Consider the following 21,272-nt stretch of genomic DNA (forward strand, 5'->3'; position numbering starts at 1 on the left):
TTCTCCTCCTGCCCCCAATCCCTCCCAGCATCAGAGTCTTTTCCAATGAGTCAACTCTTCGCATGAGGTGGCCAAAGTACTGGAGTTTCAGCTTCAGCATCATTCCTTCCAAAGAAATCCCAGGGCTGATCTCCTTTAGAATGGACTGGTTGGATCTCCTTGCAGTCCAAGGGACTCTCAAGAGTCTTCTCCAACACCACAGTTCAAAACCATCAATTCTTTGGCGCTCAGCCTTCTTCACAGTCCAACTCTCACATCCATACATGACCACAGGAAAAACCATAGCCTTGACTAGACGGACCTTTGTTGGCAAAGTAATGTCTCTGCTTTTGAATATGCTATCTAGGTTGGTCATAACTTTCCTTCCAAGGAGTAAGCGTCTTTTAATTTCATGGCTGCAGTCACCATCTGTAGTGATTTTGGAGCCCAGAAAAATAAAGTCTGACACTGTTTCCACTGTTTCCCCATCTATTTCCCATAGCCCCAGAATATTTAAAGTTTACATATATGGCTCACATTGTATTTCTAATGGACGATGCTGGTCTGGAGCCTAAAAACCATTTACCACCTACCCTGTGCCAGTTGCTGAGGGGAGACCAAATTGCAGTCAATCTGAGCGTAAGACCAAAACACAGTGAAGGGGAACCCGGCTGCTGTGTTCCATCCCACGTGCCTCCTAGAACCTGTTCCTGACTCTACCAGCCCCAATGTTCTCTTTTAATGAGGAACTTTTCAAGTAACACCTCTTTTCCTCTTTTGAAATAAAGTTTGTTTGTGACAACCTAACTACATACATAAATTTCAAAAAATTACAGTGTAATGATAACAGAAGAAAGAAAAGGAAATCCTTCACAAGAAAAGTTACTTCCCTGTGCTGGAAAACATCATTAGTCACTCACTTGTTACAAAATGGTAACAAGTACATTCAAGGGACAAAACTCAAGTACAGGCTTCTTTCCATTTACAATATAGTTAACATTCTTTGAAAATTGAGCACACATTACAACCCTGCAAAATTACTTAATTGTTACATATAAAACACAGACTCAAAAAGTAGTTGATTTTAACCATTTTTTCCCCTTCTAAAATGAATCTTTGTAGGACATTTGAAAGCTGTGTAAAACAATTCTAATGCGATACAATCTTGCAATGTACATGTAGCATTCTCCCCTCAATTCTTTGACAACAAAGCTGCCTTCCTGCATTTCCAAATTGCCCCCTAGAAATGTGCCATCCTGGGTGGGAACCCACCATAGTTGCTTGAAGGCCCACCTGACTTCCAGCTTCTCTTAACCTGTTGTCCCCTCACTCAGCAGCCTTAGCTGCTTTGGCTTCCGAGTTCTTGGGCCAGTCTTCCTCTTTCCGGGCTTCCTCTTTCTGCCCGGGTAACATACTGAATTTTCGATCGCAGCATTCCCAAATCCTCAGTTTAATTCTTCCTGCCACACTTCTCCACTGGAGTCTTTACTTTTCTGCATGGTACTTTGGACAGTTTGTAATTTCGACCTAAACTTAAATGTTTATTTTTATTTTTTTTTGTCAGTGTGTGTTTAATACCCGTCTCCAACTGAGGGCAGGGACCATGCCCACCTCATCAACCATGGGTCTGGAACTTAGAAGGCAAACAACAAACATTTCTGAAATAACTTGAGTAGGTAACTGGGTTCCGGAAGCCCGCTGGGGGCAGTAGCCCAAGGAGGTAGAAACGCGCTCATCGAAGGGGAGAAGAGTTTTTTCCTAGGGTAGAAGGGAGTCGAGGTTGAAGATCTGGGTCATCTTCGGATTCAGGCTGGGTCCACTCGCATTAGGGGCTGCGGAACGCGGGCCGGCTCCGGGCGGAGGAGGGCGGAGGGTGGGCGGGATGAGCAAGTCACCTACCCCGGCCCGCAGGCGGCGCCGAGTTGGGGCGGGACGACCATAGAGAGCGCAAAGGCGGAGCGAGCGGCCGGATGCGGTCACCATAGAGACGGGGACTGACAGCGAGCGGAAAAGGAAGGAGTGGGCCGGGCTGTGAGGTGGCAGCGGCTGCGGTGGCGGAGCCGGCGCTTCGGCGGAGCTCTGGGGTCTGTTCTCCCCTTCGCGTCCTTCCCCACAACCCTGCAAGGGGGCGTCGCTCCACAGGAGCGACCCCAGCTCCGGTCCCAGCTCCACGTCCTCGCCCCCCGGAGCTCCCCGGGACCGGCCATACGCCGGCCGGCGGCCGCCCCTTATTATCGGCCCGCCGTCGCCCCCGGCCCGGAGCAGGGGCCCCCCTTCGGCGGGCCCCCGGCGTGTCCCCTGGGTGTCCGCCGCCCAGTCGAACCTGAGAGAGGGGTCTTTGCCCTCCTCTCCCCGCGTCGCTCGAACGGAGCCTCCCTGCCCCCCCTTCCTCTGACAGCCCGTGACGCAACCAGTTCTTATTTCTGCTGCAAGAAGAACGGCTCAAGCTCGCTCTGGGCCTCCTTTCTTAGGCCTGAAGCTGGTCTGTAACGGCGGAGAAAGAGACGTGGGGCGGGGAGTTGCCGGGCTTGACACCCGAGCATCCGTCCGCCCGCGCCAGCTTCTTGTAGTCCTCTCGCTTTGCTTCGGGTGCCTGGGGCCTTGGGAAAAGGCAGCCACCGAATCGCTCTTGACAACAGCCGGAGTGGCTTGTCACCGGCCCGGTCTGTTCTTGGAGGATGGTGGGCAGCCTCGGGCTCTCAGCACCGGGGGTTCAGAGAAGAATGCCCTGCCCAGCAGCTCCATCAGCTTTTGTGCTCCTCTGAGGCTGTCCTCCGTGCTGAGTCACCACATCCCTCCACCTCATTAGGTGGGGCAGAACGTCTGTGCGCGGTGCCAGTGGCTCCTGACCGCTCCTGACTGCCAGGGGGAGGGGTTCCTCTGGCCCGAGTGTTTCCTTAACGCGGGTGAAGAGAGTAGGAAGGCCTGGGCTCCATCTCTGTGACTTCCCAGGGGTCGGCAGCCCCTTCAGTGAGTGAGTGAGATGTATGCTCCTCCCAGATGCTCTTTGAGAAAGGCCTGTGGAGTTAGGTTCCTCTAGCTGGGTGCTGGTGTTTTGATTGCCAATGTGCTTTTCCCTAACCCCAGCTTTATCAGTTGCTGCCATCTCTCTGCTTAGATAGTGTTACCAGATGTATGTAGTCCTTCTTTGGGGGTTGGGTTTGGCAGGACTGAGTCTTGCTTCTTTCTCTTCTGGACTAGAGGACCCCACTGTTGGTGGGTGAAATTGATTCTAACATTTACTACCATTTGGACTGAGGGTTAGAACCAGCACCTTGACAGCAGAAGACAAGGCAGGAGTTTCTTGGGGATCCTGGGCCCAGAAGCAAACACAACCTTGTTCTCTTGTTGACCTCACTGGCCCCAGGCTCCCTTGTTGAAAGAGTCTGTTGGTCACTGATTGATCTCTTGAGGCTGTGCCCTCCAGGGCACACACATGGCAGGGCCCACCGCCATGCGGCTGAGCTCAGTGTTGGCTCTGCTGCGACCAGCACTGCCCCTCATCCTAGGGCTGTCTCTGGGGTGCAGCCTGAGCCTCTTGAGGGTGTCCTGGATCCAGGGGGAGGGGGATGATCCCTGCGTAGAGGCTGTGGGGGAAGCCGGAGGGCCACAGAGTCTAGACTCAAGAACTCAGCTTGACCAAAGCGACGAAGACTTCAAACCGCGGATTGTCCCCTACTACAGGGATCCCAACAAGCCCTACAAGAAGGTGCTCAGGTGAGTTAACGTGCACGTGTGTGCATCATCCCCACACCCCACTTCAGGGTTGCTCCGAGTCCTTGCCTCCACATCCTATCTGTGGTCACTGGTAATCGTCGTTAGCCTCCCTGAAGCAGTTCTCTGCCTTATTTACCATCATGGTTCCAGTTTTTTTTCCTCCTCCTCAGGCCTGAGAAAGCCTCACCCATTGGTGTTGTTAGTGGTTGGATGTTCTTCAGCAGGGCAGGAGTTGCATCTAATCCATCTAATCCATCCTGGGTCCACCTCTCCCCGAGATCAGTTCCAGTGTCAGCTACTCAGTAGATGCTCTCACCACTAGCTCATTAGTGTTGATGAGGAGGTCTCCCCCTTCTCGTCTCATCCCCAACTCACTAATTCCCCGGGGAAGGTATACGCTGGACACGCTGGGTTCCTAAAGATTAGGGAGTTGACCCTGGCACACTGGTCTCCCCGCAGGACTCGGTACATCCAGACAGAGCTGGGCTCTCGCGAGCGGTTGCTGGTGGCTGTCCTGACCTCCCGGGCCACGCTGTCCACTCTGGCTGTGGCTGTGAACCGTACGGTGGCCCACCACTTCCCCCGGTTGCTCTACTTCACTGGGCAGCGAGGGGCCCGGACCCCAGCAGGGATGCAGGTGGTATCTCACGGGGACGAACGGCCAGCCTGGCTCATGTCTGAGACCCTGCGCCATCTTCACACGCACTTCGGGGCCGACTACGACTGGTTCTTCATCATGCAGGACGACACGTACGTGCAGGCCCCCCGCCTGGCGGCCCTGGCCGGCCACCTCAGCATCAACCAGGACCTGTACCTGGGCCGGGCAGAGGAGTTCATCGGCGCTGGCGAGCAGGCCCGGTACTGCCACGGGGGCTTTGGCTACCTGTTGTCACGGAGCCTCCTGCTTCGGCTGCGGCCACATCTGGATGGCTGCCGTGGAGACATTCTCAGTGCCCGACCTGACGAGTGGCTCGGCCGCTGCCTCATTGACTCTCTGGGCATCGGCTGTGTCTCGCAACACCAGGTGAAGGCACTTTCAAGTTAGTCCTCATCCCCGACAAATTAGCAGAGACCAGCAGCTGGTCTCGAGGCTGGGGGGCTGCCGGCTCTTTCCCCGCAGCTCCTGGGGTGGTCGTTTTGCCCTCCTCAGCCCCAATCGCCCCTCTCACTCTCCCTTGCCCACCTCTGGCAGCCTTAGATCCCTGGAGCGTCAAAAGTGGCGTCTTGTCGGGGACCTTCTGAGCAAGCCTGAAAGGTGTCCCTTCCTCACCAGTCTGCCCCCATCTGGCCCCTCGCCCTCCTCCCAACACCTGCACCGTCTCCAGTGACCTGGGAGTGCCCTTGAGGGGCCCGCTCTCCTGGAGGAGGAGGGTGGCCTGGGAGCCTCCCTGTTGGTTGGAGAAGAGGGGACAATCCCAGAGGGGCCCTCCTCCTCCACCGGAGTCCTGGCCGTCTCTGCTGGCTCTCGGCTTTCATTCTTTTGAGAAACAGCAGGATTCTTTGGGAGACGAGGTCATCCTAGCTGCCTAGCAAGCGCTCTCTTTTCCAGAATCCGGTGAGAGTAAGGTGAAGGTTGAGGGGACCCCAGAATGAGCTCCTATGCCCTTCTGGCCGCCTCGGCGGCAGTGGCAGTCACAGGTGTGAGCGCCAAGGGTGGTCAAGGGTGGTTGGGCCAGGCAGTTCCTCCCTGTGTGGCACTGATTGGTTTCATGGTCCCCCAGGGGCAGCGGTATCGCTCGTTTGAACTGGCCAAAAATAGGGACCCCGAGACGGAGAGCAGCTTAGCTTTCCTGAGTGCCTTCGCGGTGCACCCTGTCTCCGAGGGAACCCTCATGTACCGGCTCCACAAGCGCTTCAGTGCTCTGGAGCTGGAGCGGGCCTACAGTGAAATAGAACAGCTGCAGGTGAGCAGGGGGCCCAGGGTTGCAGGTCAGAGGGTGCTTCAGATGTCCAGGCTCACGTAGGTGCAAGAGGGGAGGCGGGCCAAGGCAGAAGGAGGCTGACTGTACCGATCAAACCTCATTGAAAAGCACCCCAGGGAGAAGGGGCTCGGGGTGCTCTGGCTGAAAGCTCCTGGCACGATGTGGGTTCACCTGAGAGGATCTGCAGGAGAGCTCTGAGGAGCAGGCTTGGCACCAGAAGGGTTTCTCTCCTCTCCAGTAATGCCTCGCCGAAACCCCGCAGTCCCTGGACTTCTAGCACTGTCCTTAAAACACCGAAGGGCAGAAGGTAGAAGAATGCTCTAGTTGATGGCAGGGGGTTGTCCGAGGTGGGATCCAGGTGAAAACAAAGGTCTCCTTCTGTGAAGAGAGCGTGAGTCCTGTGAGTGAGGAAGAGAAAGTCCGTGGAGCCCCAGACGTCAGGGTCCCTTGCCCTCCACAGTGGCACTCTGCCCACCCCATCTTCCTCCCCACAGCAGCTGTGTGTGGATGGTGGGTCCGTGTGCCCCATACAGACAGGCTGTCAAATACAGGCCGTTCAGCGCCTGGCCTCACTGAGTGTTGATGGAGTCAGGACAGACCTCAGAACCCAGGACGCTGGAGCAAGCTGGGGTCCCGACTCCCTCGCCAGGCACTAACGGGGCGTCCCTCCTGCTCTAGGCTCAGATCCGGAACCTGACCGCGCTGACCCCTGAGGGCGAGGCGGGGCTGAGCTGGCCCCTTGGGCTCCCGGCCCCCTTCACGCCGCACTCTCGTTTTGAGGTGCTGGGCTGGGACTACTTCACAGAGCAGCACACCTTCTCCTGCGTGGACGGGGCCCCCAAGTGCCCCCTGCAAGGGGCGAGCAGGGCAGACGTGGGCGACGCTGTGGAGACGGCCCTGGAGCAGCTGAACCGGCGCTACCAGCCCCGCCTGCGCTTCCAGAAGCAGCGGCTGCTCAACGGCTACCGGCGCTTTGACCCAGCACGGGGCATGGAGTACACGCTGGACCTGCTGCTGGAGGCCGTGACGCAGCGGGGGCACCGGCGGGCGCTGGCGCGCAGGGTCAGCCTGCTGCGGCCGCTGAGCCGCGTGGAGATCCTGCCCATGCCCTACGTCACCGAGGCCACGCGCGTGCAGCTGGTGCTGCCGCTGCAGGCTGCTGAGGCTGCCGCGGCCCCCGCATTCCTGGAGGCCTTTGCGGCCGGGGTCCTGGAACCCCGAGAGCACGCCTTACTCACCCTGTTGCTGGTCTACGGGCCGCGGGAAGGGGGCCGAGGGGCCCCAGACCCGTTCGTCGGGGTGAAGGCGGCAGCGGCCGAGCTGGAACGACGATACCCCGGGACGAGGCTGGCCTGGCTCGCCGTGCGAGCGGAGGCACCTTCCCAGGTGCGGCTCATGGACGTGGTCTCCAAGAAGCACCCCGTGGACACGCTCTTCTTCCTCGCCACCGTGTGGACCAGGCCGGGGCCCGAGGTCCTTAACCGCTGCCGCATGAACGCCATCTCCGGCTGGCAGGCCTTCTTCCCGGTCCACTTCCAGGAGTTCAACCCCGCCCTGGCACCACAGAGACCGCCCCCAGGGGCTGGCCCCGACCCCCCATCCCCTCCGGGTGCAGACCCTGCCCGGGGGGCTGCTGGAGGGGGCAGGTTTGACCGGCAGGCTTCGGCAGAGGGCTGCTTCTACAACGCGGACTACCTGGCTGCCCGAGCCCGGCTGGCCGCCGACCTGGCAGGCCAGGAAGAGGAGGAAGCCCTGGAGGGGCTGGAGGTGATGGATGTTTTCCTCCGGTTCTCAGGGCTCCACCTTTTCCGGGCCGTGGAGCCAGGGCTGGTGCAGAAGTTCTCCCTACGGGACTGCAGCCCTCGGCTCAGCGAGGAACTCTACCACCGGTGCCGCCTCAGCAACCTGGAGGGGCTGGGGGGCCGCGCGCAGCTGGCCATGGCCCTGTTCGAGCAGGAGCAGGCCAACAGCACCTAGAGTGCTCGGGCCCCGCACCTCCACACACAGCCCCTGCCGGCCCCCGCCCGGGGAGGCAAGGTGCACGGACAGATGGGAGAGCTCGCCGCTGTGTTTTTTTTTTTAATAAGAAAATGTTATTAAAAGTGTCTTCTGCCAAACTGTTTTTAGGTCTAGGAAAAATGGGAGTAAGGAGACTCTGAGGGAGAGGGTGGGGAGCTTCCCGGAGGGACCCACTGCCCTCTCCCTGGCCCCCCCAATCCTCCTCCCACCCTAGTTGCCAATGACCACACGGCTGTTATCAGGTAAATGACCTTTAATCCAGCCCCTGCCTCGCCCACAAGGCTTCGGGGGTGACAGCCAGGCCCCAGGGGACAGGCCGGGGCAGGGCCGGGGGCCCTCAGCGGCACGATTCCCCAGCGCGCCTAGGTGTTGCGTACGACCAGCGACTGCTCCAGCTCCTGCCTGCGCTGCTGGATCTGTAAGGAAAGGAGAGCAGGCGCAGGTGACCAGTTGCTGGTGAGTGACAGGCCCCACCCGCCTGGAGGAGCATCTGGGAGCTGGGACGGCCCCATGCGGCCAGGGGTAGGGTGGGGGTTTCTCTGGGGGTGAGCGGGGAGCCGAGGGCGCTGGGGGCGGGGGGCGGGCTCACACCTTGCAGTAGAAGTAGCGGCTGACGGCCTCCTGGGACCAAGGCTGGTGGTAGAACTCAGCCCGGCGCTCCTCCTCCGGGTTGCCCGCCACGTCTGTCATCACCTGGGAGGGAGCAGCAGGGTCATCCTGAGCCTGGACACCCCCGCACGACGTTCACTGTCTCCCCGGCATGCTTGTCTCCTACCCAGCGCCCCCCGAGGCCCCCTTCACCTTGAGGTCCCGACTCTGGGAGCGGAGGAGGTCCTGGATGTAGCCCTTGGGGTCTCTGGAGAAGCTCAGCATGAAGTCCCTCTGGATCTTGAGCTGGTTGATGGACTCAATCGTCTCGTGGATCTGCAGGTAGAAAGACACATGCTCTCACCTGGCCAGGCTGAGATGGGAGAAGCGGGGGCGGGGGGCGTGGCGGGGGGCTTGCCGCTGTCCCCTGGAAGGGCAGTCCCCAAGAAGGGGGTGCGGGTAGAGCTCCAAGTCCCAAGGGCAGGGCCCCTCCCCGTCCTCTCCCATGTCCTCGTCCTGCTGTGTCTGCGCATGTGTCACCGTCGGGTCACCGTCCTGTTGCAGTGCCAGGCTCCAGCCCCACCTTACTGTCCAGAGCGCTGATCTCCTGCTGGTTGGCCGTGGACAGCAGGAAGCTGCTCATCTGTCCCTTCAGGGGCTCCTCCACTTCCACGTCAATGTCGTAGCACGCCGTCTTCTTCTGGTCCGATGGGTCCACGCTGCCAGGGAAGGCCAGCCCTTGGCGTACGTGCTGCCCCAACGGAGGCCAAGGGCCCCCGAGGCCTGATGCGGGGGGTGGGCAGAGCGAGGGGCGGGGGGGGGGGCGGGACCACCACAGTGACTCCCAGCTCTGAGGAGCAGGGTTGGGGGGCCTCACCTGATGACATGGTTGATGACAATTGGGTCAGGGGGCAGCAGAAGGGCTGTGAGGCGCTGGGGAATCTCAGAAAACTTCAGCCGGGGACAGTCAAAAATCTGCAGTAGGAGAGAAGTTCCCTGCTCTGCGCTCAAAAGAGCCTCCGTTCTCAAAAGGCCCCCCAAGCAGCCACCTCTCACGGGGGAGGCCAGCCCTGGGCCTGAGGCCTGCTTCCACCGCTCACGGCGCAACCCCGAGCCGCTCAACTTCACACCTCGGCCTCGGTCTCTCCATCTCTGGGAGCCGAAGGCAGAGGCACCGATCTCAGGGGGCTTGTTAGAATTAAATGCGTCAGTTATACACGAAGTGCCTGAAGCAGCGCCTGGCATGCGGTGAGTGCTCAATAAACATCGACTGTTGTTTTCACCACTCAAGTCTACCTGTGGTATTTATTTTAAAGTTATATTAATAATAATCTCTAGTTTGGCAGAATCACTTCCACAGCAGTTTGATTCTCCTAACTGCCCAGCGGGGTGAGACGGGACAGGCGTGGTGAAGATAAGGAACAAGGCTGCAAACAGCTAAGTGATGGACCCGGTGTCTGGACCCAGGGCCAGAACCTGGGGGCCCTAGCTCCAGGTGCCAAGAACATGTTCCCCAGAGCCGCTAGCTTTCTGGGGTTCCCGACCTTCCTCACCTCGGGGGTGGGGGGGCTGAGACGGGCAGGCTGCAGCACAGGGTGGTGTCGTGGCAGAGCCCAGATGGGAAGCCGGGTCTCCGGCTCTGAGATCATTCCCAATGGAGTCAAGGAGGCAGGGTGGTGTTTCTGAGCAGAGGCCTTTCCCCTCCCCATGGCCCCAGGCTCGGGGAGAGGGTACCTGCTGGAAATACTTGTCGCCGTTGATGTATTCCTTGTCATGGGAGTCCTGCAGCCGGTTGGTCTTCACATATTGCCACAGGGCCTGGACGATGGCCGAGCGGCTCTGTGTGTGCAATCCCAGCAGTCGGGCCAGGCGGGGATCCAGTTTGAACTGGGGAGGCTGGACCAAGGAGGCCGTGAGAAAATGAGACAAAAAGACAGTGGGAGGGGCTCGGAACTCAGGGGCTGCGGGGCCTGGGCTCCTTGGAAACAAGCTTCTGGAGCAGGCAGGGTGGAGGGGAGAACGGGGTCTCTCAGGGCATAACAGCTTGCAAGCCAAGGCCCACCCCAGCCAGGAGAAGGGTACAGGAGGTGGGATGCTGGGGGGGGATGGGGGGTGCGGGGCGGTGTCTGGGGGTGAGGGCACGTACCTGGTAGTCCAGCATGAGGAGCAGCGTACAACGCACACTCAGGTCCCCTGGCCTCTTCACCTGGAACCCATCCGTCTCCTGAGTGGTGGGTGTCCGGTGCCACTGTCCAGGGGTAGGAGCTGAGTCACCTCATAGGCCCGTCTGAGCTGGTGGGGCCTTGGAGCTGTGGGTGCAGGACTGGGGGGCTGGGGAAGGGGGTCCCCGATCCAAGTCTGCGCCACTAATAGGACTGCATTCTAGGTTCTTCAGGACCGTGGTCTGTGGCCAGTTCAAGGGCAGGAGGGATCCGGGTCTTTCTTACCTCCACGAGGTGGTTGTCAGGGCCATAAAGGTCTTTGTCCAGCTCAATGACCAAGCTCTTGAAGAAGGACGAGAACTTCCGCTTCTGCTTGCTGGGCTGTGGGAGAGGCATGGACCGTGGGCGCGGAACAGGGCCCACGGGGGCAGAGTGAGTTGGGAGTGGGTGGGGGCTGGCCAGGTAGGGCCGCGCAGTCAGAAGCAGGCCTGGGCACGTCTCTCTGGACCACCCTCCCGCAGCCAGGGCTGACTTCCCCAGCCCTTGGTGCACACGTCCAGTACCGGCCTAAGTTCAGCCCCATACCCACCCCAGGACACCTGGAGAGACCTGGGCCAGGACGTACGTCATCCAGGAGCTTCCCCTCCACCCGCAGCTCCCAGGAGGCAATGCTGCCGTCAGAATCCTCGGCATCGGGCTTCGCAGGGTTAAAAGTATTGGAGATATAAAGACGCAGCTTGCGCTTTTGCTGTAGAGATACAGAGTGTCATACAGAGCCAGTCCCCAGGGGGCCAGCCCCGGCTTCTTCCATTCAGGGACTAGGACTTGGCGCCCTCACCCCGCCCCCAAGCCAAGGCACCTTCATGGGCCGCTTCAGAGCCTCCTGGATGTCCACCCGCTTCCTCATAATGGTCTGATCCAGCTTCCTCTCAAACGCCAGGAGGTCCATGTAAGCCTGGGACTCCGGGACCAGCTCCCGGATCTGGAAGCGGGGAGGAAGCGAGGCAGGGAACCAGGGGCTCAGCCAATCTTGCAGGTTGGAACGTGCGGGTGTCACGTGGCCCCAGGAGTGTGCGAGTGTGGCGGGCGGGGAGCTGGCCACATTCAGGGCAGGTAACTTGGACAGCGCAGACGGGACCTCTGAATCCAGCCATGAAGGTCTGGATGTTACAAGGATGAAAACCACTACGGAGATCCATGCGTTTCATCACTAGGGGAGGCCGGAGCAGCCATGGAGGCCAGCAAGTGCTTAGGGCTTCACCTGCTCATCCTGTCCTTTCCCCTGTCACACAGCCTCTGGGTTCCCTGGGGCGTCTGTGAAGTGGTCAGGGGCCCCTGAGGTCCCTGAGACAGGAGGCGTCGCAGCTTGGGCCTACAGTGACACCTCACCCAGATGCTTTGCTCCAGCTGGGGTCTCAGCCGTCCTCTGGACCCAGCTCGGCCTGGGTCCCCTTGTGCTGCTGGGCCCTCCGGCCAGCTTCTGTTCCCTTCGCTCCTCTGCCAGCCTGCGGTCCCTGAGCTCTCAGCCCCTTTGTCCCCTGCCTTTATGTCTCTACAGACCGCTGGAATTCAATCTGCGCCCCCGACCCAGACCCAGGATCCTACCCTCTCTGGTTCTGCTTCTCCCCTCTGCCCCACCCCGTCCTTCTGGCCCTGGGGGAGCCTCGTTTCTTAATTATCTTTTTAAACAAAAAAAGTGAAAGTGACTATGATGTTGAAGCGCTGCTCCTGAGGGGGGAGGGGAGGTGGCCCGGGGTGGTGGTGGTGGGGAGGAGGGGAGAGGAGGGCGGAGCAGGAAAGGGTTGGGGGTGGGGTGGGCTGGGGGCTGCTGTGAAAGGCACTCACCCTTTGAGGGAGGATTTTGTCAGCCATCTTCCTCCTCTTGGCACTGTACATTTTTTAAAGAAAAAACCAGGTTACCATGGCGACAGATCTGGGAGTAAGGAGGCCACCTGCTAAATTATCCCGACATCTCAGCCCGCCTGGCTGGGGTTCCCACAGCCCGCTCATCTGCCCACCCGAGGGGCTACGCCGCCGGCTGTGTGTGGCTCTGTTCTCTCACGGGGAGTGGAGGTGACTCCGTCCTTTCTCCGGCCTGGGAGCCCCTTTTCTGCCCCGCCACATCCCCAGGGCCAGAGAAATTAGACTTGGAAGGGGCTCGGAGCAGGGGCACTGCAGAAACGTTTGGGGAAAGCTGGGCAGCGGCGAGGACAGAGTGGGGGGATACATTGTGAGGACTTTTTTTTTCCCTTCTCTGAGAAAGGGGCACACAGCCCAAGGTGGCTGAGCTGGTGGGGAGGGGAGCCGACCCCCTTGCCCCATCCCAGGAGCAGGAAGTGATGCTGTGAAGCTGGTGACGACCAGCACCCCAGCCACCCTGGGCTAGGAAGGGGACCCTGATGGGCAGGGTGTGCTCATGCCCTTGGACCTGCCAGCAGAGCCCAGGGACACACCCACAGGTATCCAGAGAGAGTGGGTACGGATGTTCCCCTCTTGGGTGTGGCTGGCGGGCTGGACCTGGGGTAGCAGCTGGGACTTGGACTCTGCTGGATCCACTAGCTGGTTCTGACTCCCAGAAGCAACCCCAGAAAACCCTTGGCGAGTAGAACCCAGCCTAGGGAATGGCTGCATACTGCCCCCGTGTGGTGGTCTCAACCACTGCCCCCGTCCCTGGCCAAAAATCTATTCAAGGCTAGACAAGCAGGTTTCACTAAAGGGCTGATTTGTTTTGAAGAAACTATCTCTGTGAAACTCTCCAGTAGTACAAGATAAATCAGGAACTCTACAAAAGAATGACTCACTTTGGAAAGAATTCCTCATGGGCTTCCTATAAATGGTGAATTTTCCTTGACATGTAAAAAAAATATTTAATAATGAGGTAAAATCCATATTGCACCTTTTATAGGACTCCATCTGGTGTGCAAAAGGAAGCATGTGTGTTTGGCTAAACAGTGAAACCCACAGGGGTATCTTCCTTGCCAGGCACCAGCAGGGGCTTTTGGGGGTGCCACCGGCTGGCTCAGACAAGGAAACAGGCTGGCCCTTGGTGGCTTGGGGGCAGACCCAGTCCAGAAGACAGACCATGGCAACTCCTCAACATTTGAGTGCCTAAGAATCACCAGAGAGCGCCAGGGGGCAGAGACTGCCCACCCATGGGGCAAATCCCAGGCTCTCCCGCCACTGGCCAGGGATTCAGATTAAGAAGATTCGGAGTGGGGCTTTCGATGAGTCAAGCCAGGGGCGCTTCTAAGGAAGGCGCACTGGACAATCGCGCTAGGAAACGCAGTCTAAAGCTCGGCCCTGAGCCCTGGTGCCACAGCCCCGCCTCCATCCCCCGAGAACCAGGGGACTGGGGTGCAGAGAGGGACAGAGCAGGTGACAAGGAGAAGGGCGCGACGGTCACCGCCTGTCTCCACCGTGTGGGCACACAAAGGAACCGGGCCAGTGCCCCCTCAGCCCACCTCCTGGGAAAGCATCCCACCCGGGACGCCTGCTCCCTGCTGACCCCTCTTTGCCCGGGCTTCCCAACCCGTCCCTGCGGGTCCCGCGTCCGCCCCCTCCGCTCTGGTCACCGCCCCCCCCCAACCCCCGCTTACCTGCGGCTCCGCGCGGGGGCGGTGGGCACCGGCTGGCCCTGGCTCTGGGCCTGGCTCTGGCCGGGCGGGGGCGCTGCTCGCTTGCGGGCGGGCTCCATGCCCGCGGGGGCCAGGCCGGGTCGCACGGCGGGGCTGCCCATGTACGGGGAGCCCGGGGGGCCCATGGGCGCCCCCTGGTGGGGCATCCGGGCTCCAGACGGCATCCCGGGGCGCTGGGGAGGGGGATGGGGGGGCGTGAAGCAGACACAGGCACCCGGCGATCAGAACCAGGGCTCCGGGCTCCAGGCGCGCGGAGCTGCGTCTCCCCCCCCGAACCCCGAGACCCCCGGCCCGTGACCCTGCAGCCGACGGCGCGATGCCGATGGGGCTGGGAGGGGTGGGGAGGGGCGGGGGCGCCGGAACCGCGCGGCTTTGGCGGAGGGGGCGGAGGGGGGGGGGGTGGCTTTGCGTCTCGCTGCAGGAAGCTAACTGAAGCCAGGCAACTAACTGCACAGGGCATCGCCAGCCTCGGATTTGCGGAAGGTGCCGCGAAGATGAATATTAATGGCGCCTTTCAACCTTTTCAAAGGATGCTCCTATCCACACGCTCCTCTGCAAGACGGACTGAGGGGGCCTTCTATCCCCACTTGACGGATGAGGCAACCGCGGCTCAAGGAGAGAGGCAACCTAGCCAAGGTCGTGCAAGGCCCTTTCCTGAGGGGCCCGGGGTTTGTGCTCTCTGCTGCTTTCGTTTAGTTCAGGGCTGGGCTCTCTTGCTCCGGACTTCTGCCGCCTGCCTTCCCGTTTGCCTGCTTCCCAGTCCATTTCCAGGGCGGTCCTGCCTTCCCTGCCTTCAACCCACTTTCCTCTCTGGGCCCCTTCTTTTGACCCTTCGGTCCCAATCCCCGTCCCCTTGCTCTGATTCCCAGCCTCTACCGTCAGGGGCTTGGCTGAATTAGCCCATCCGCATAATTTACTCTCAAGGTGAAGGCTTGGAGGTAGGGCTAGAAGCAGCTTGAGGGGCTGAGGTCAGACCTTACCAGGATTCTCCTATTGAGGGGGGGCTATGAGGCTTAACTGGTGATGGGTGGTCCAGAGGGCTTGGGTAGGTCAAAAGGATGGACATTTTCTCTTATATCTATCTCTCCCTTCCTGTCTGCCTGAATCACCAGAGATGGCCCCATCCTACAGACTCCCCACCCTACCCCAGTGAGGTCAGAAGTCTGGGTTCCCAGGGGGCCACAGGGAGGCAGGTGAGGCAGGTGTGTGCCCTTGCCACTACCTGGGCGCTCAGCCGGAATATAGATGACAACCCAGTGCATCGAGTGAAGTGTCCCACAGACTCGTAAAACCTCATTATCCCATTCCAGAAGAGGGGCTGGGGAGGGCCCAAGGGGCTGTCAAGCAGGAGGGAGATCAGGGAGCCACGGTTGCAGACCTCGTGCCCCTGTTATACTGTCTGAGCACCACCCACTCCACCCCAGGGGTGCAGCTGCTCCCCAGAACAGGGAGGCACCCTGCCCCTGAGCCTAGTGAATCTCCTCGCACTGTTCCCCCCTCCCCTGGTCCCTCCTGCCCTGTGCTGTGTCTAACCCTAACCCCCAGCCAGCCAGCTGTCTCTGCCCATCGCCACCTCGGCAGTGAGACCTGCCTGTCCATGTGTCTGCCTCCCCCGCCCCACCTGACCCTGTCACTCACACCTCCAGGGTGGTGGCCCAGAATGGAGCCCAGGCCCGCCATTCCCCACCAGCACAGACAGGGCACCGGGAGTGGGGCTCAGGCCACCCAAGAACTGAAGCACTGAGTTAAAAAAAAAAAAAAAATCCACGTGTACAGACTCTCACTCCTAGATGGGCCTTTTATTGGGACACCCTAGGCAGCAAGATCAGGGCTGGTCATGAGGCTAACCAACATGGGGACCCCTTGGAAGTTAGTCCAGAGACCCATGGGCCTGGAAGACAGGCTGCTTTGGGAAAGCCCCTTTCCTCATCAGCTGCTCTCCCATTTAACGAGGCTGGTGGTACTCACTGATCTGCTAAGGAGACCCCAAGAGGGAGGCCTCCAGAGCCCCTAGAAGGCTGTGCTGGCCAGCAGGGATGGGTGATCTGCCCGAAGGGCCAACATTCTAGGGGCTCTGGCCTCTCTTACTGAGAATGTGCCTTCCTTGGGGTCACAACCAAATTTGGCCATAGTAAACCTGACTGCTTCCTTTCTGCCCGGCTTCAGCACCACTGGCCGTCCCAGGTCCTGGAGCCTCTGCCTCTCCTATGCCACAGCCCTTCCAACTCGTCCCCACCCCCTCAGGCCCCCTGGGCTTGCTCAGGCTCCCGGTGGGCCTTCTAAACCTGCCCCTTTGGTCTCCAGGCCTCCAGTCCCTGACTCCAGCTCTTCCTTCACACCTTTGAGGCGTTAAGGACATCAGCTTCTGGTGGTGGAGGCTGCCAAAGGATCCTCAGACCCCTTAACCTGGGGTCTGCCCCTAGAGAGGGCCTCTCTCTGGCCCCGATTGGCAGAGGCCAGGGGCAGAGCCCCAGAGCCCTCAGCCCGAATGCAAAGGTGGTTCAGCCTCAGAGCTTCCCACTCACAGGGCCGCCAGGGTCACCTGCTCCTTGCTCCCGAGACACTGTCCCAACTGATGAACAAGCAGCCCAGCACAGCAATGCCAAGTCCCACCCCCCACTCCCAGGGCAGGGGTCGCACCTGGGCCCCACCAGGAAAGAAGGGAAGACAACCCATCGGGTTGTCCCCACAGGGGACCCACCCACCCACCCACTTTGGGGGAGACCGTCCCCAAGTTCTACCCCCAAGCCCCTGACAGGAACCCATGCAAACGCCTGTCTTCCCCGCCCCGGGGCACCCATCCCCGGCCAAGCCGCCTGACGACGTGTTCGGGCGCCCCCGGGGCGCGCCGGCACGGGGCTGGGGCCGGGCCCGCTGGGCCGCGGCGCTCCCGCTAGAGGGGTGGGGTGGGGTGTGGGGGGAGCGGGAGCCCCCTCCCGGCCTCTCCCGACCTTCCCTCCATTCAGCCCGAGCCAGCTCGCTTGCCCTCCCCCGCTAACTTTTCCCCCACTCACCACCCCATGGACCAGAAACTCAAAAAGTTTGCTTTTCGTGGCTTTGCGCGCCCCTCCGGCAACTTCGTCCGCGGCCATCGGGGTGGGCTCAGCGGCGCCTCTCACTCTCTCTCTCTCTCTCTTGCTCTTTCTTTCCCTTTTCTGCCTTTTTTTTTTTTTCCTCCAACTCTCCCCTCTGAGTCCTGCTGGGCTCTCTCACACTTCTACTCGAGCGGAGTGGGGAGGGGGCCCCTTCAGGGCTGCCCTGACGGCCCACGGCCCACGCCGCCGCCGCCGCCGCCGCCCGCCAGCCGCCGCGGCTGCCGCATTCCTGCACTGATAAGACAGAAATAGTCCGGCGGCCCGGGGTCCGCCTGTTGACTCGGCGGGGACGGAGAAGCCTGCCTTTCCCAAGCCTCGCCGGGCCCAAACAGCGCAGATAAGCGGCGAGGCTCGCCGGCCAGCGCGGCTCCGGGCCGCTGGGCAGCGGCGCCGCCTGCCCGAGGCCGCCCGAGGGCCGCGGGGAGGCGGCGGCGGCGGCGCGGGGAGGGGACGCGAGGGGAGGCGGCCGGGGGGCTCGCCGGCCACCCGGCCTCTCTCGCCGCAAATAGTTTTTCGCTTAGGGAATTCGCCGGCAGGGAACAGGCCGGGAACAGGCCGTTCCAACTTTGCCCCCAAGTGGCTCCTGCCGCATTTCTGAGGCCCTTTTCCCCAGAGACCTGGCAGGCCAAGTAGGGAAACATTTCGCTGGGAAGGAATCCGGGGTGGGTGGAGGGGGTGGTGGTGGCGGGGGGCGGGAGTCGAGCCCGGAGGAGGCCTTTCTCCGGCACCGGGCGGCCGTGGTGGGTGTGCCCCGGAGGCGGTGTGCCCTGCAGTCCATAGATGTGTGCGCCCTTGTCTCACCGCCTAGTGTGTCTGCACCCTGGTGTGGGCACGGCCGGTGGCCGTGGGTGTGGATGTTTACGTGCGTGCACAGATAAATGCCTCCTCTGTGTGCCTCCCTCTACCAGAGCCTCCGGTGTGCGCGCGCGCGGGCGGGCGCGGGTGCGTGTGTGTGGCTGGACACGGTCTGTGTCTCCCCGCTCCGGGTGTCTATTTCGGGCTATGTGAGTCTTTGTCTCTCTGTGACAAAGTCGAGGCAGTAGGGGAAATTTCGGAGAGAGGGAGGTGGGCCAGGCTCGTGAGAACGGGAAGGGAAGCAGTGGGAGCAGGCAAGGAACTGGGGTGGACGGATGGGTGGGGAGGGGGAGGCCAGCGCGACCTGACGGCTTTGGAATGGGGTGTGGGTGGGAGCGGGGGACCTGCAGGAGCTGGGGCGCTGGGTATGGTAGGGCCAGCCTCTGGACCCCAAAGAAAGCAGGGGTAGGGGTGGAGCCGTGAGGGAGCCCCAGAAGGGGTGGTATGGAGGGAGCTGGGGTGAAGGAGGGACAGGAAACAGGAGGGGCAAACCCTGCGAGTCCCCAGGCTGGGAGCCCTGGCCCCGCCCACGCCCCAGAGGCCACACCCTTCTCCCCGCCTCCGGGAGGAAGCGCCCCAGGGGCTTTGGGACCAGAAGGGGTCAAGTTTATGCCTCCAGGGGCTGCATTGTCCGTACCCAGGTGAGGGCGGGGCAGGGCCCTGGGGAATTTGCTGGAAATTTTTATTCGAGGTTAGATCCTGAAGACCCAGCGTACACTTTTTTATTTGAGGTTAGATCCTGAAGACCCAGCCTGACCCTCAACCCTTTAGAAAGCCGTCAGAGGTCGGGACCAAGAACCCAGGGAGTGGCTCTGCCTAGGGAGTCTTTTTTTGCCTGCAGCCTGATTTCCTTGGCCCCGTTGTGCTTCTGGCTGTCACTGTCCATTTCAGTGCCCACAGCCAATCCCCTGAAGGGCTAGAGAAGGCAGGTGGTCCATGCAGCTCCTCCTCTACCTTACCAGGGACCTAGAGAGCCCCTTCCTACCACACCTCTACCCAGGCTTCCCCCACACCCACACTCACAGATAATGGGTCCTGATGGGTGGGAACGGGTGGTTGTTTGCCACTGGCCACGAAGGTGGCTGCTGGTAACCTGGGGAGGTAATCTCTCCAGTCTGTCTAACTTCCAAAACCCCTCGCTCATTCCCATCTCCAAGCCTCTGCTCCTGCTATTCTTTTGCCTGGAATCCCTGAAAATGCTTCTCTACTTGTCCCAATCACATTCATACCTTAAAGCCCGTCTGGAGCCCCACCTCCTCCAGGAAGCTTTCCTTGGTTCCACTTCCGTGCACAGATCTTTCTATTCTGTGAATGCCCATTACCATCTACCCTGGCCATGAAATGGCACTTTGTTGCTGACTAATGTCTCATGTGCCTGAGTTTCATGTGTGTTATGTAGAGTTTTCCAAATGGGCTGCAGCCCCATGAAGTCTGGGGCTGGTTTTCAGGTCCATTGTCCCCCCGTGCCTGCACACAGGGACTAGACCTGACCAATGCCTACTAACACTTGCAACCACCCAGAGCTCAGTGGGCCACTGGACAGAGCTCACCCTCTGCCTCTTAACTGAAGATGTGAGTCATCAAGGGCACCCCACCTCCTGGTGGGTGCTTCTAGCAGGGACATGTCCCCCTGGGGGACAGGGACAAGGGCAGACACCTCTAGCTTTGTGTAAAGCTTGGAGCTCTCAACTCTTGGGGAGGCCTTTGGGAGAAAGAAGACAGCACAGGAGGTAGATGGGCCCAGTGGGCACACTTGGCATTTGTGAGGGGCTGGTCTTGGTGGTGGGCAAGACTGAAGGAGATGGTCAGGCCAAGGAAGGGATCTGGTGGTACTGAGGGGAGGGTCACTCAAGTCGACAGACAACACCTTCCTGGGCCACCCCAGGCCCAGGGCCTCGCTCTGCAGCCTCTCTCTGGAAGGCATCCTTACCGACACAGAGACAGCAGATACATAGTGCATGTGTGTCCCCCAGGGCGCAAGCACCAATGCAAAGGCCAGAGGAACAAGGAGTCACGTGAATTTGCACCCACAGGCACAACTCAATCACGATCTGCCCACTCACAAGGCCCTCACCAGCAGACTGCTTTTACAGGGGCGACCCCAGGTATGCCCCCACCCCCGGGGCGGGGGCTGCCTTCAGACCAGAAAGCAGGGGCGCCAGTGTGGGTGTCCCGGGGCCAGGACTCCCATCTCACAAAGGCCAGGATCCTCAGGGCTCAGCCCCAGAAGGGCGCTCAGCAAGAGCCACGCCGCCTGCTGGCTCCTGCTTCCCGCCCCGGGTGGGCAGGAGGGCCCCGGTTTCAGCGGGCAGGGTGCCCTCCTTCCCAGCTCGACACGGCCGATGGGCCCAGGCCGCGCTCCGGGCAGGCCGCGCGCGTGTCCGCCCGGAGCCGGAGTCCCCCCTGCCGTCCCCCCATCTCTCCTTCCCTTGCCGAAGCACCACCAGCACCAAATGGCAAAGCGCCTCTCCCCGCGCGCGCAGAGAGATGCGCCGCGACCGCCGGGACGGGCTCGGCAGCCTCCCCCCTCTCCACGGCGCCCGAGCGGGGGGCGGCCGGCGCTGGGGGTGTGTGGGGGTGGGCACGGCCCGGCCCGCGGCGGCCCTCCCTCGCCCTCGCCCGCCCGGGGAACCGGGCAGCGGCGGGAGCCGGCCCGGGCATGCGCACTGCCGCCTCCCTCGCGGTGAAGGTCAGCCCAGGGCCTAGCTGCGGGACTCAAAGGCGGCGGCGGTAGGGGGGGGCGGGGGGATGCAGCCGAGAGACTTTTAACTCTTTCCCGGCGGGAGGATGGCCACCAAGGCTGGGCCGGGGCGCCCGGAGGGTCCCACCCTCCCGCCTTCCGCAGGGGTCCCCGCGGCGGGCACACGGCTGGGGGTGGGGCGGAGGGGGCAGGACGGGGAGGAGGGGCAGAATGGAAAGAAGGAGGCTAAGAGAGGAGGGAAGCCGATCGGGAAGGGAGGACGGCGAGGGAGGAACAAAGGAAGCCAGGCTGGAGGGGGAGACCGCGTTCCACCACCCGCGTCCCCGTATCCCCAGCAATGAAGGTCTCCTTAGGGCCATGAAATTACCCCCACAGACTGTGTGTGCGTGTGCGTGTGAGAGAGATTGAGAGGGAATGAAGTGAGACCACTGGATCAGGCTGAGAACCCCTGATTTTCTGTGTTCTGGCCCACCCCTAAACCCAGCTTCCACTTTCTCCGCTGGTCACTAAACGCCAGGGCATGCCAGAGGGGCCGAGAGGCAGCTCTGATCCAGCTGACCTGCCTAGCCCAAGCCCCAGGCCCCCAGGAAACCTTGGCT

The 21,272-nt window shown here is 61.0% G+C and overlaps 2 protein-coding genes across 7 annotated transcripts in view; one reads left to right on the forward strand and one right to left on the reverse strand.

Annotated features, from left to right (window-relative positions):
* The first annotated feature begins 1,976 nt into the window (after nucleotides 1–1,976).
* CHPF2 (chondroitin polymerizing factor 2) lies at nucleotides 1,977–7,735 on the forward strand. 3 transcript variants are annotated; one of them, XM_061415206.1, is made up of 5 exons: nucleotides 1,977–2,063; nucleotides 2,378–3,696; nucleotides 4,156–4,720; nucleotides 5,418–5,600; nucleotides 6,297–7,735. In XM_061415206.1, the coding sequence occupies exons 2-5, from the start codon at nucleotides 3,416–3,418 to the stop codon at nucleotides 7,593–7,595; spliced, it is 2,328 nt and encodes a 775-aa protein (XP_061271190.1). In that variant the 5' UTR covers nucleotides 1,977–2,063; nucleotides 2,378–3,415; the 3' UTR covers nucleotides 7,596–7,735. The 3 variants fall into 3 exon arrangements, with proteins under 3 accessions (XP_061271190.1, XP_061271189.1, XP_061271191.1); XM_061415205.1 differs by having other exon boundaries at nucleotides 1,995–3,696; XM_061415207.1 differs by lacking the exon at nucleotides 5,418–5,600 and having other exon boundaries at nucleotides 1,995–3,696.
* Nucleotides 7,736–7,872: 137 nt separating this feature from the next.
* The window catches only part of SMARCD3 (SWI/SNF related, matrix associated, actin dependent regulator of chromatin, subfamily d, member 3), a 33,214-nt gene continuing 19,814 nt past the window's right edge, over nucleotides 7,873–21,272 (reverse strand). Inside the window, exons 1-13 of one of the 4 annotated variants that reach the window (XM_061415210.1) lie at nucleotides 17,037–17,500; nucleotides 13,984–14,195; nucleotides 12,233–12,275; nucleotides 11,247–11,369; nucleotides 10,977–11,135; nucleotides 10,673–10,768; nucleotides 10,372–10,473; nucleotides 9,960–10,121; nucleotides 9,103–9,200; nucleotides 8,809–8,944; nucleotides 8,439–8,561; nucleotides 8,229–8,330; nucleotides 7,873–8,053 (exon numbers count right to left, since the gene is read on the reverse strand). In XM_061415210.1, the coding sequence (XP_061271194.1) occupies nucleotides 8,000–8,053; nucleotides 8,229–8,330; nucleotides 8,439–8,561; nucleotides 8,809–8,944; nucleotides 9,103–9,200; nucleotides 9,960–10,121; nucleotides 10,372–10,473; nucleotides 10,673–10,768; nucleotides 10,977–11,135; nucleotides 11,247–11,369; nucleotides 12,233–12,275; nucleotides 13,984–14,195; nucleotides 17,037–17,114 (1,488 nt within the window). In that variant the 5' untranslated portion in view covers nucleotides 17,115–17,500 and the 3' untranslated portion in view covers nucleotides 7,873–7,999. Of the gene's footprint in view, nucleotides 8,054–8,228; nucleotides 8,331–8,438; nucleotides 8,562–8,808; nucleotides 8,945–9,102; nucleotides 9,201–9,959; nucleotides 10,122–10,371; nucleotides 10,474–10,672; nucleotides 10,769–10,976; nucleotides 11,136–11,246; nucleotides 11,370–12,232; nucleotides 12,276–13,983; nucleotides 14,196–17,036; nucleotides 17,501–21,272 lie in introns of those variants that run through there. The other 3 variants (XM_061415211.1, XM_061415214.1, XM_061415213.1) reach the window with 3 other exon arrangements.

The sequence above is a fragment of the Bos javanicus genome, chromosome 4, assembly GCF_032452875.1.
Source record: "Bos javanicus breed banteng chromosome 4, ARS-OSU_banteng_1.0, whole genome shotgun sequence".
Lineage (NCBI taxonomy): Eukaryota > Metazoa > Chordata > Mammalia > Artiodactyla > Bovidae > Bos > Bos javanicus.

Excerpts from the sequence above, each read along its gene's own strand:
- CHPF2 (XM_061415206.1), top strand. The coding sequence starts at position 3,416 with ATGGCAGGGCCCACCGCCATGCGGCTGAGCTCAGTGTTGGCTCTGCTG. Across the intron at positions 3,697-4,155 it reads CCCTACAAGAAGGTGCTCAG|GACTCGGTACATCCAGACAG; the intron begins GTGAGTTAACGT and ends GTCTCCCCGCAG. Across the intron at positions 5,601-6,296 it reads GTGAAATAGAACAGCTGCAG|GCTCAGATCCGGAACCTGAC; the intron begins GTGAGCAGGGGG and ends CTCCTGCTCTAG.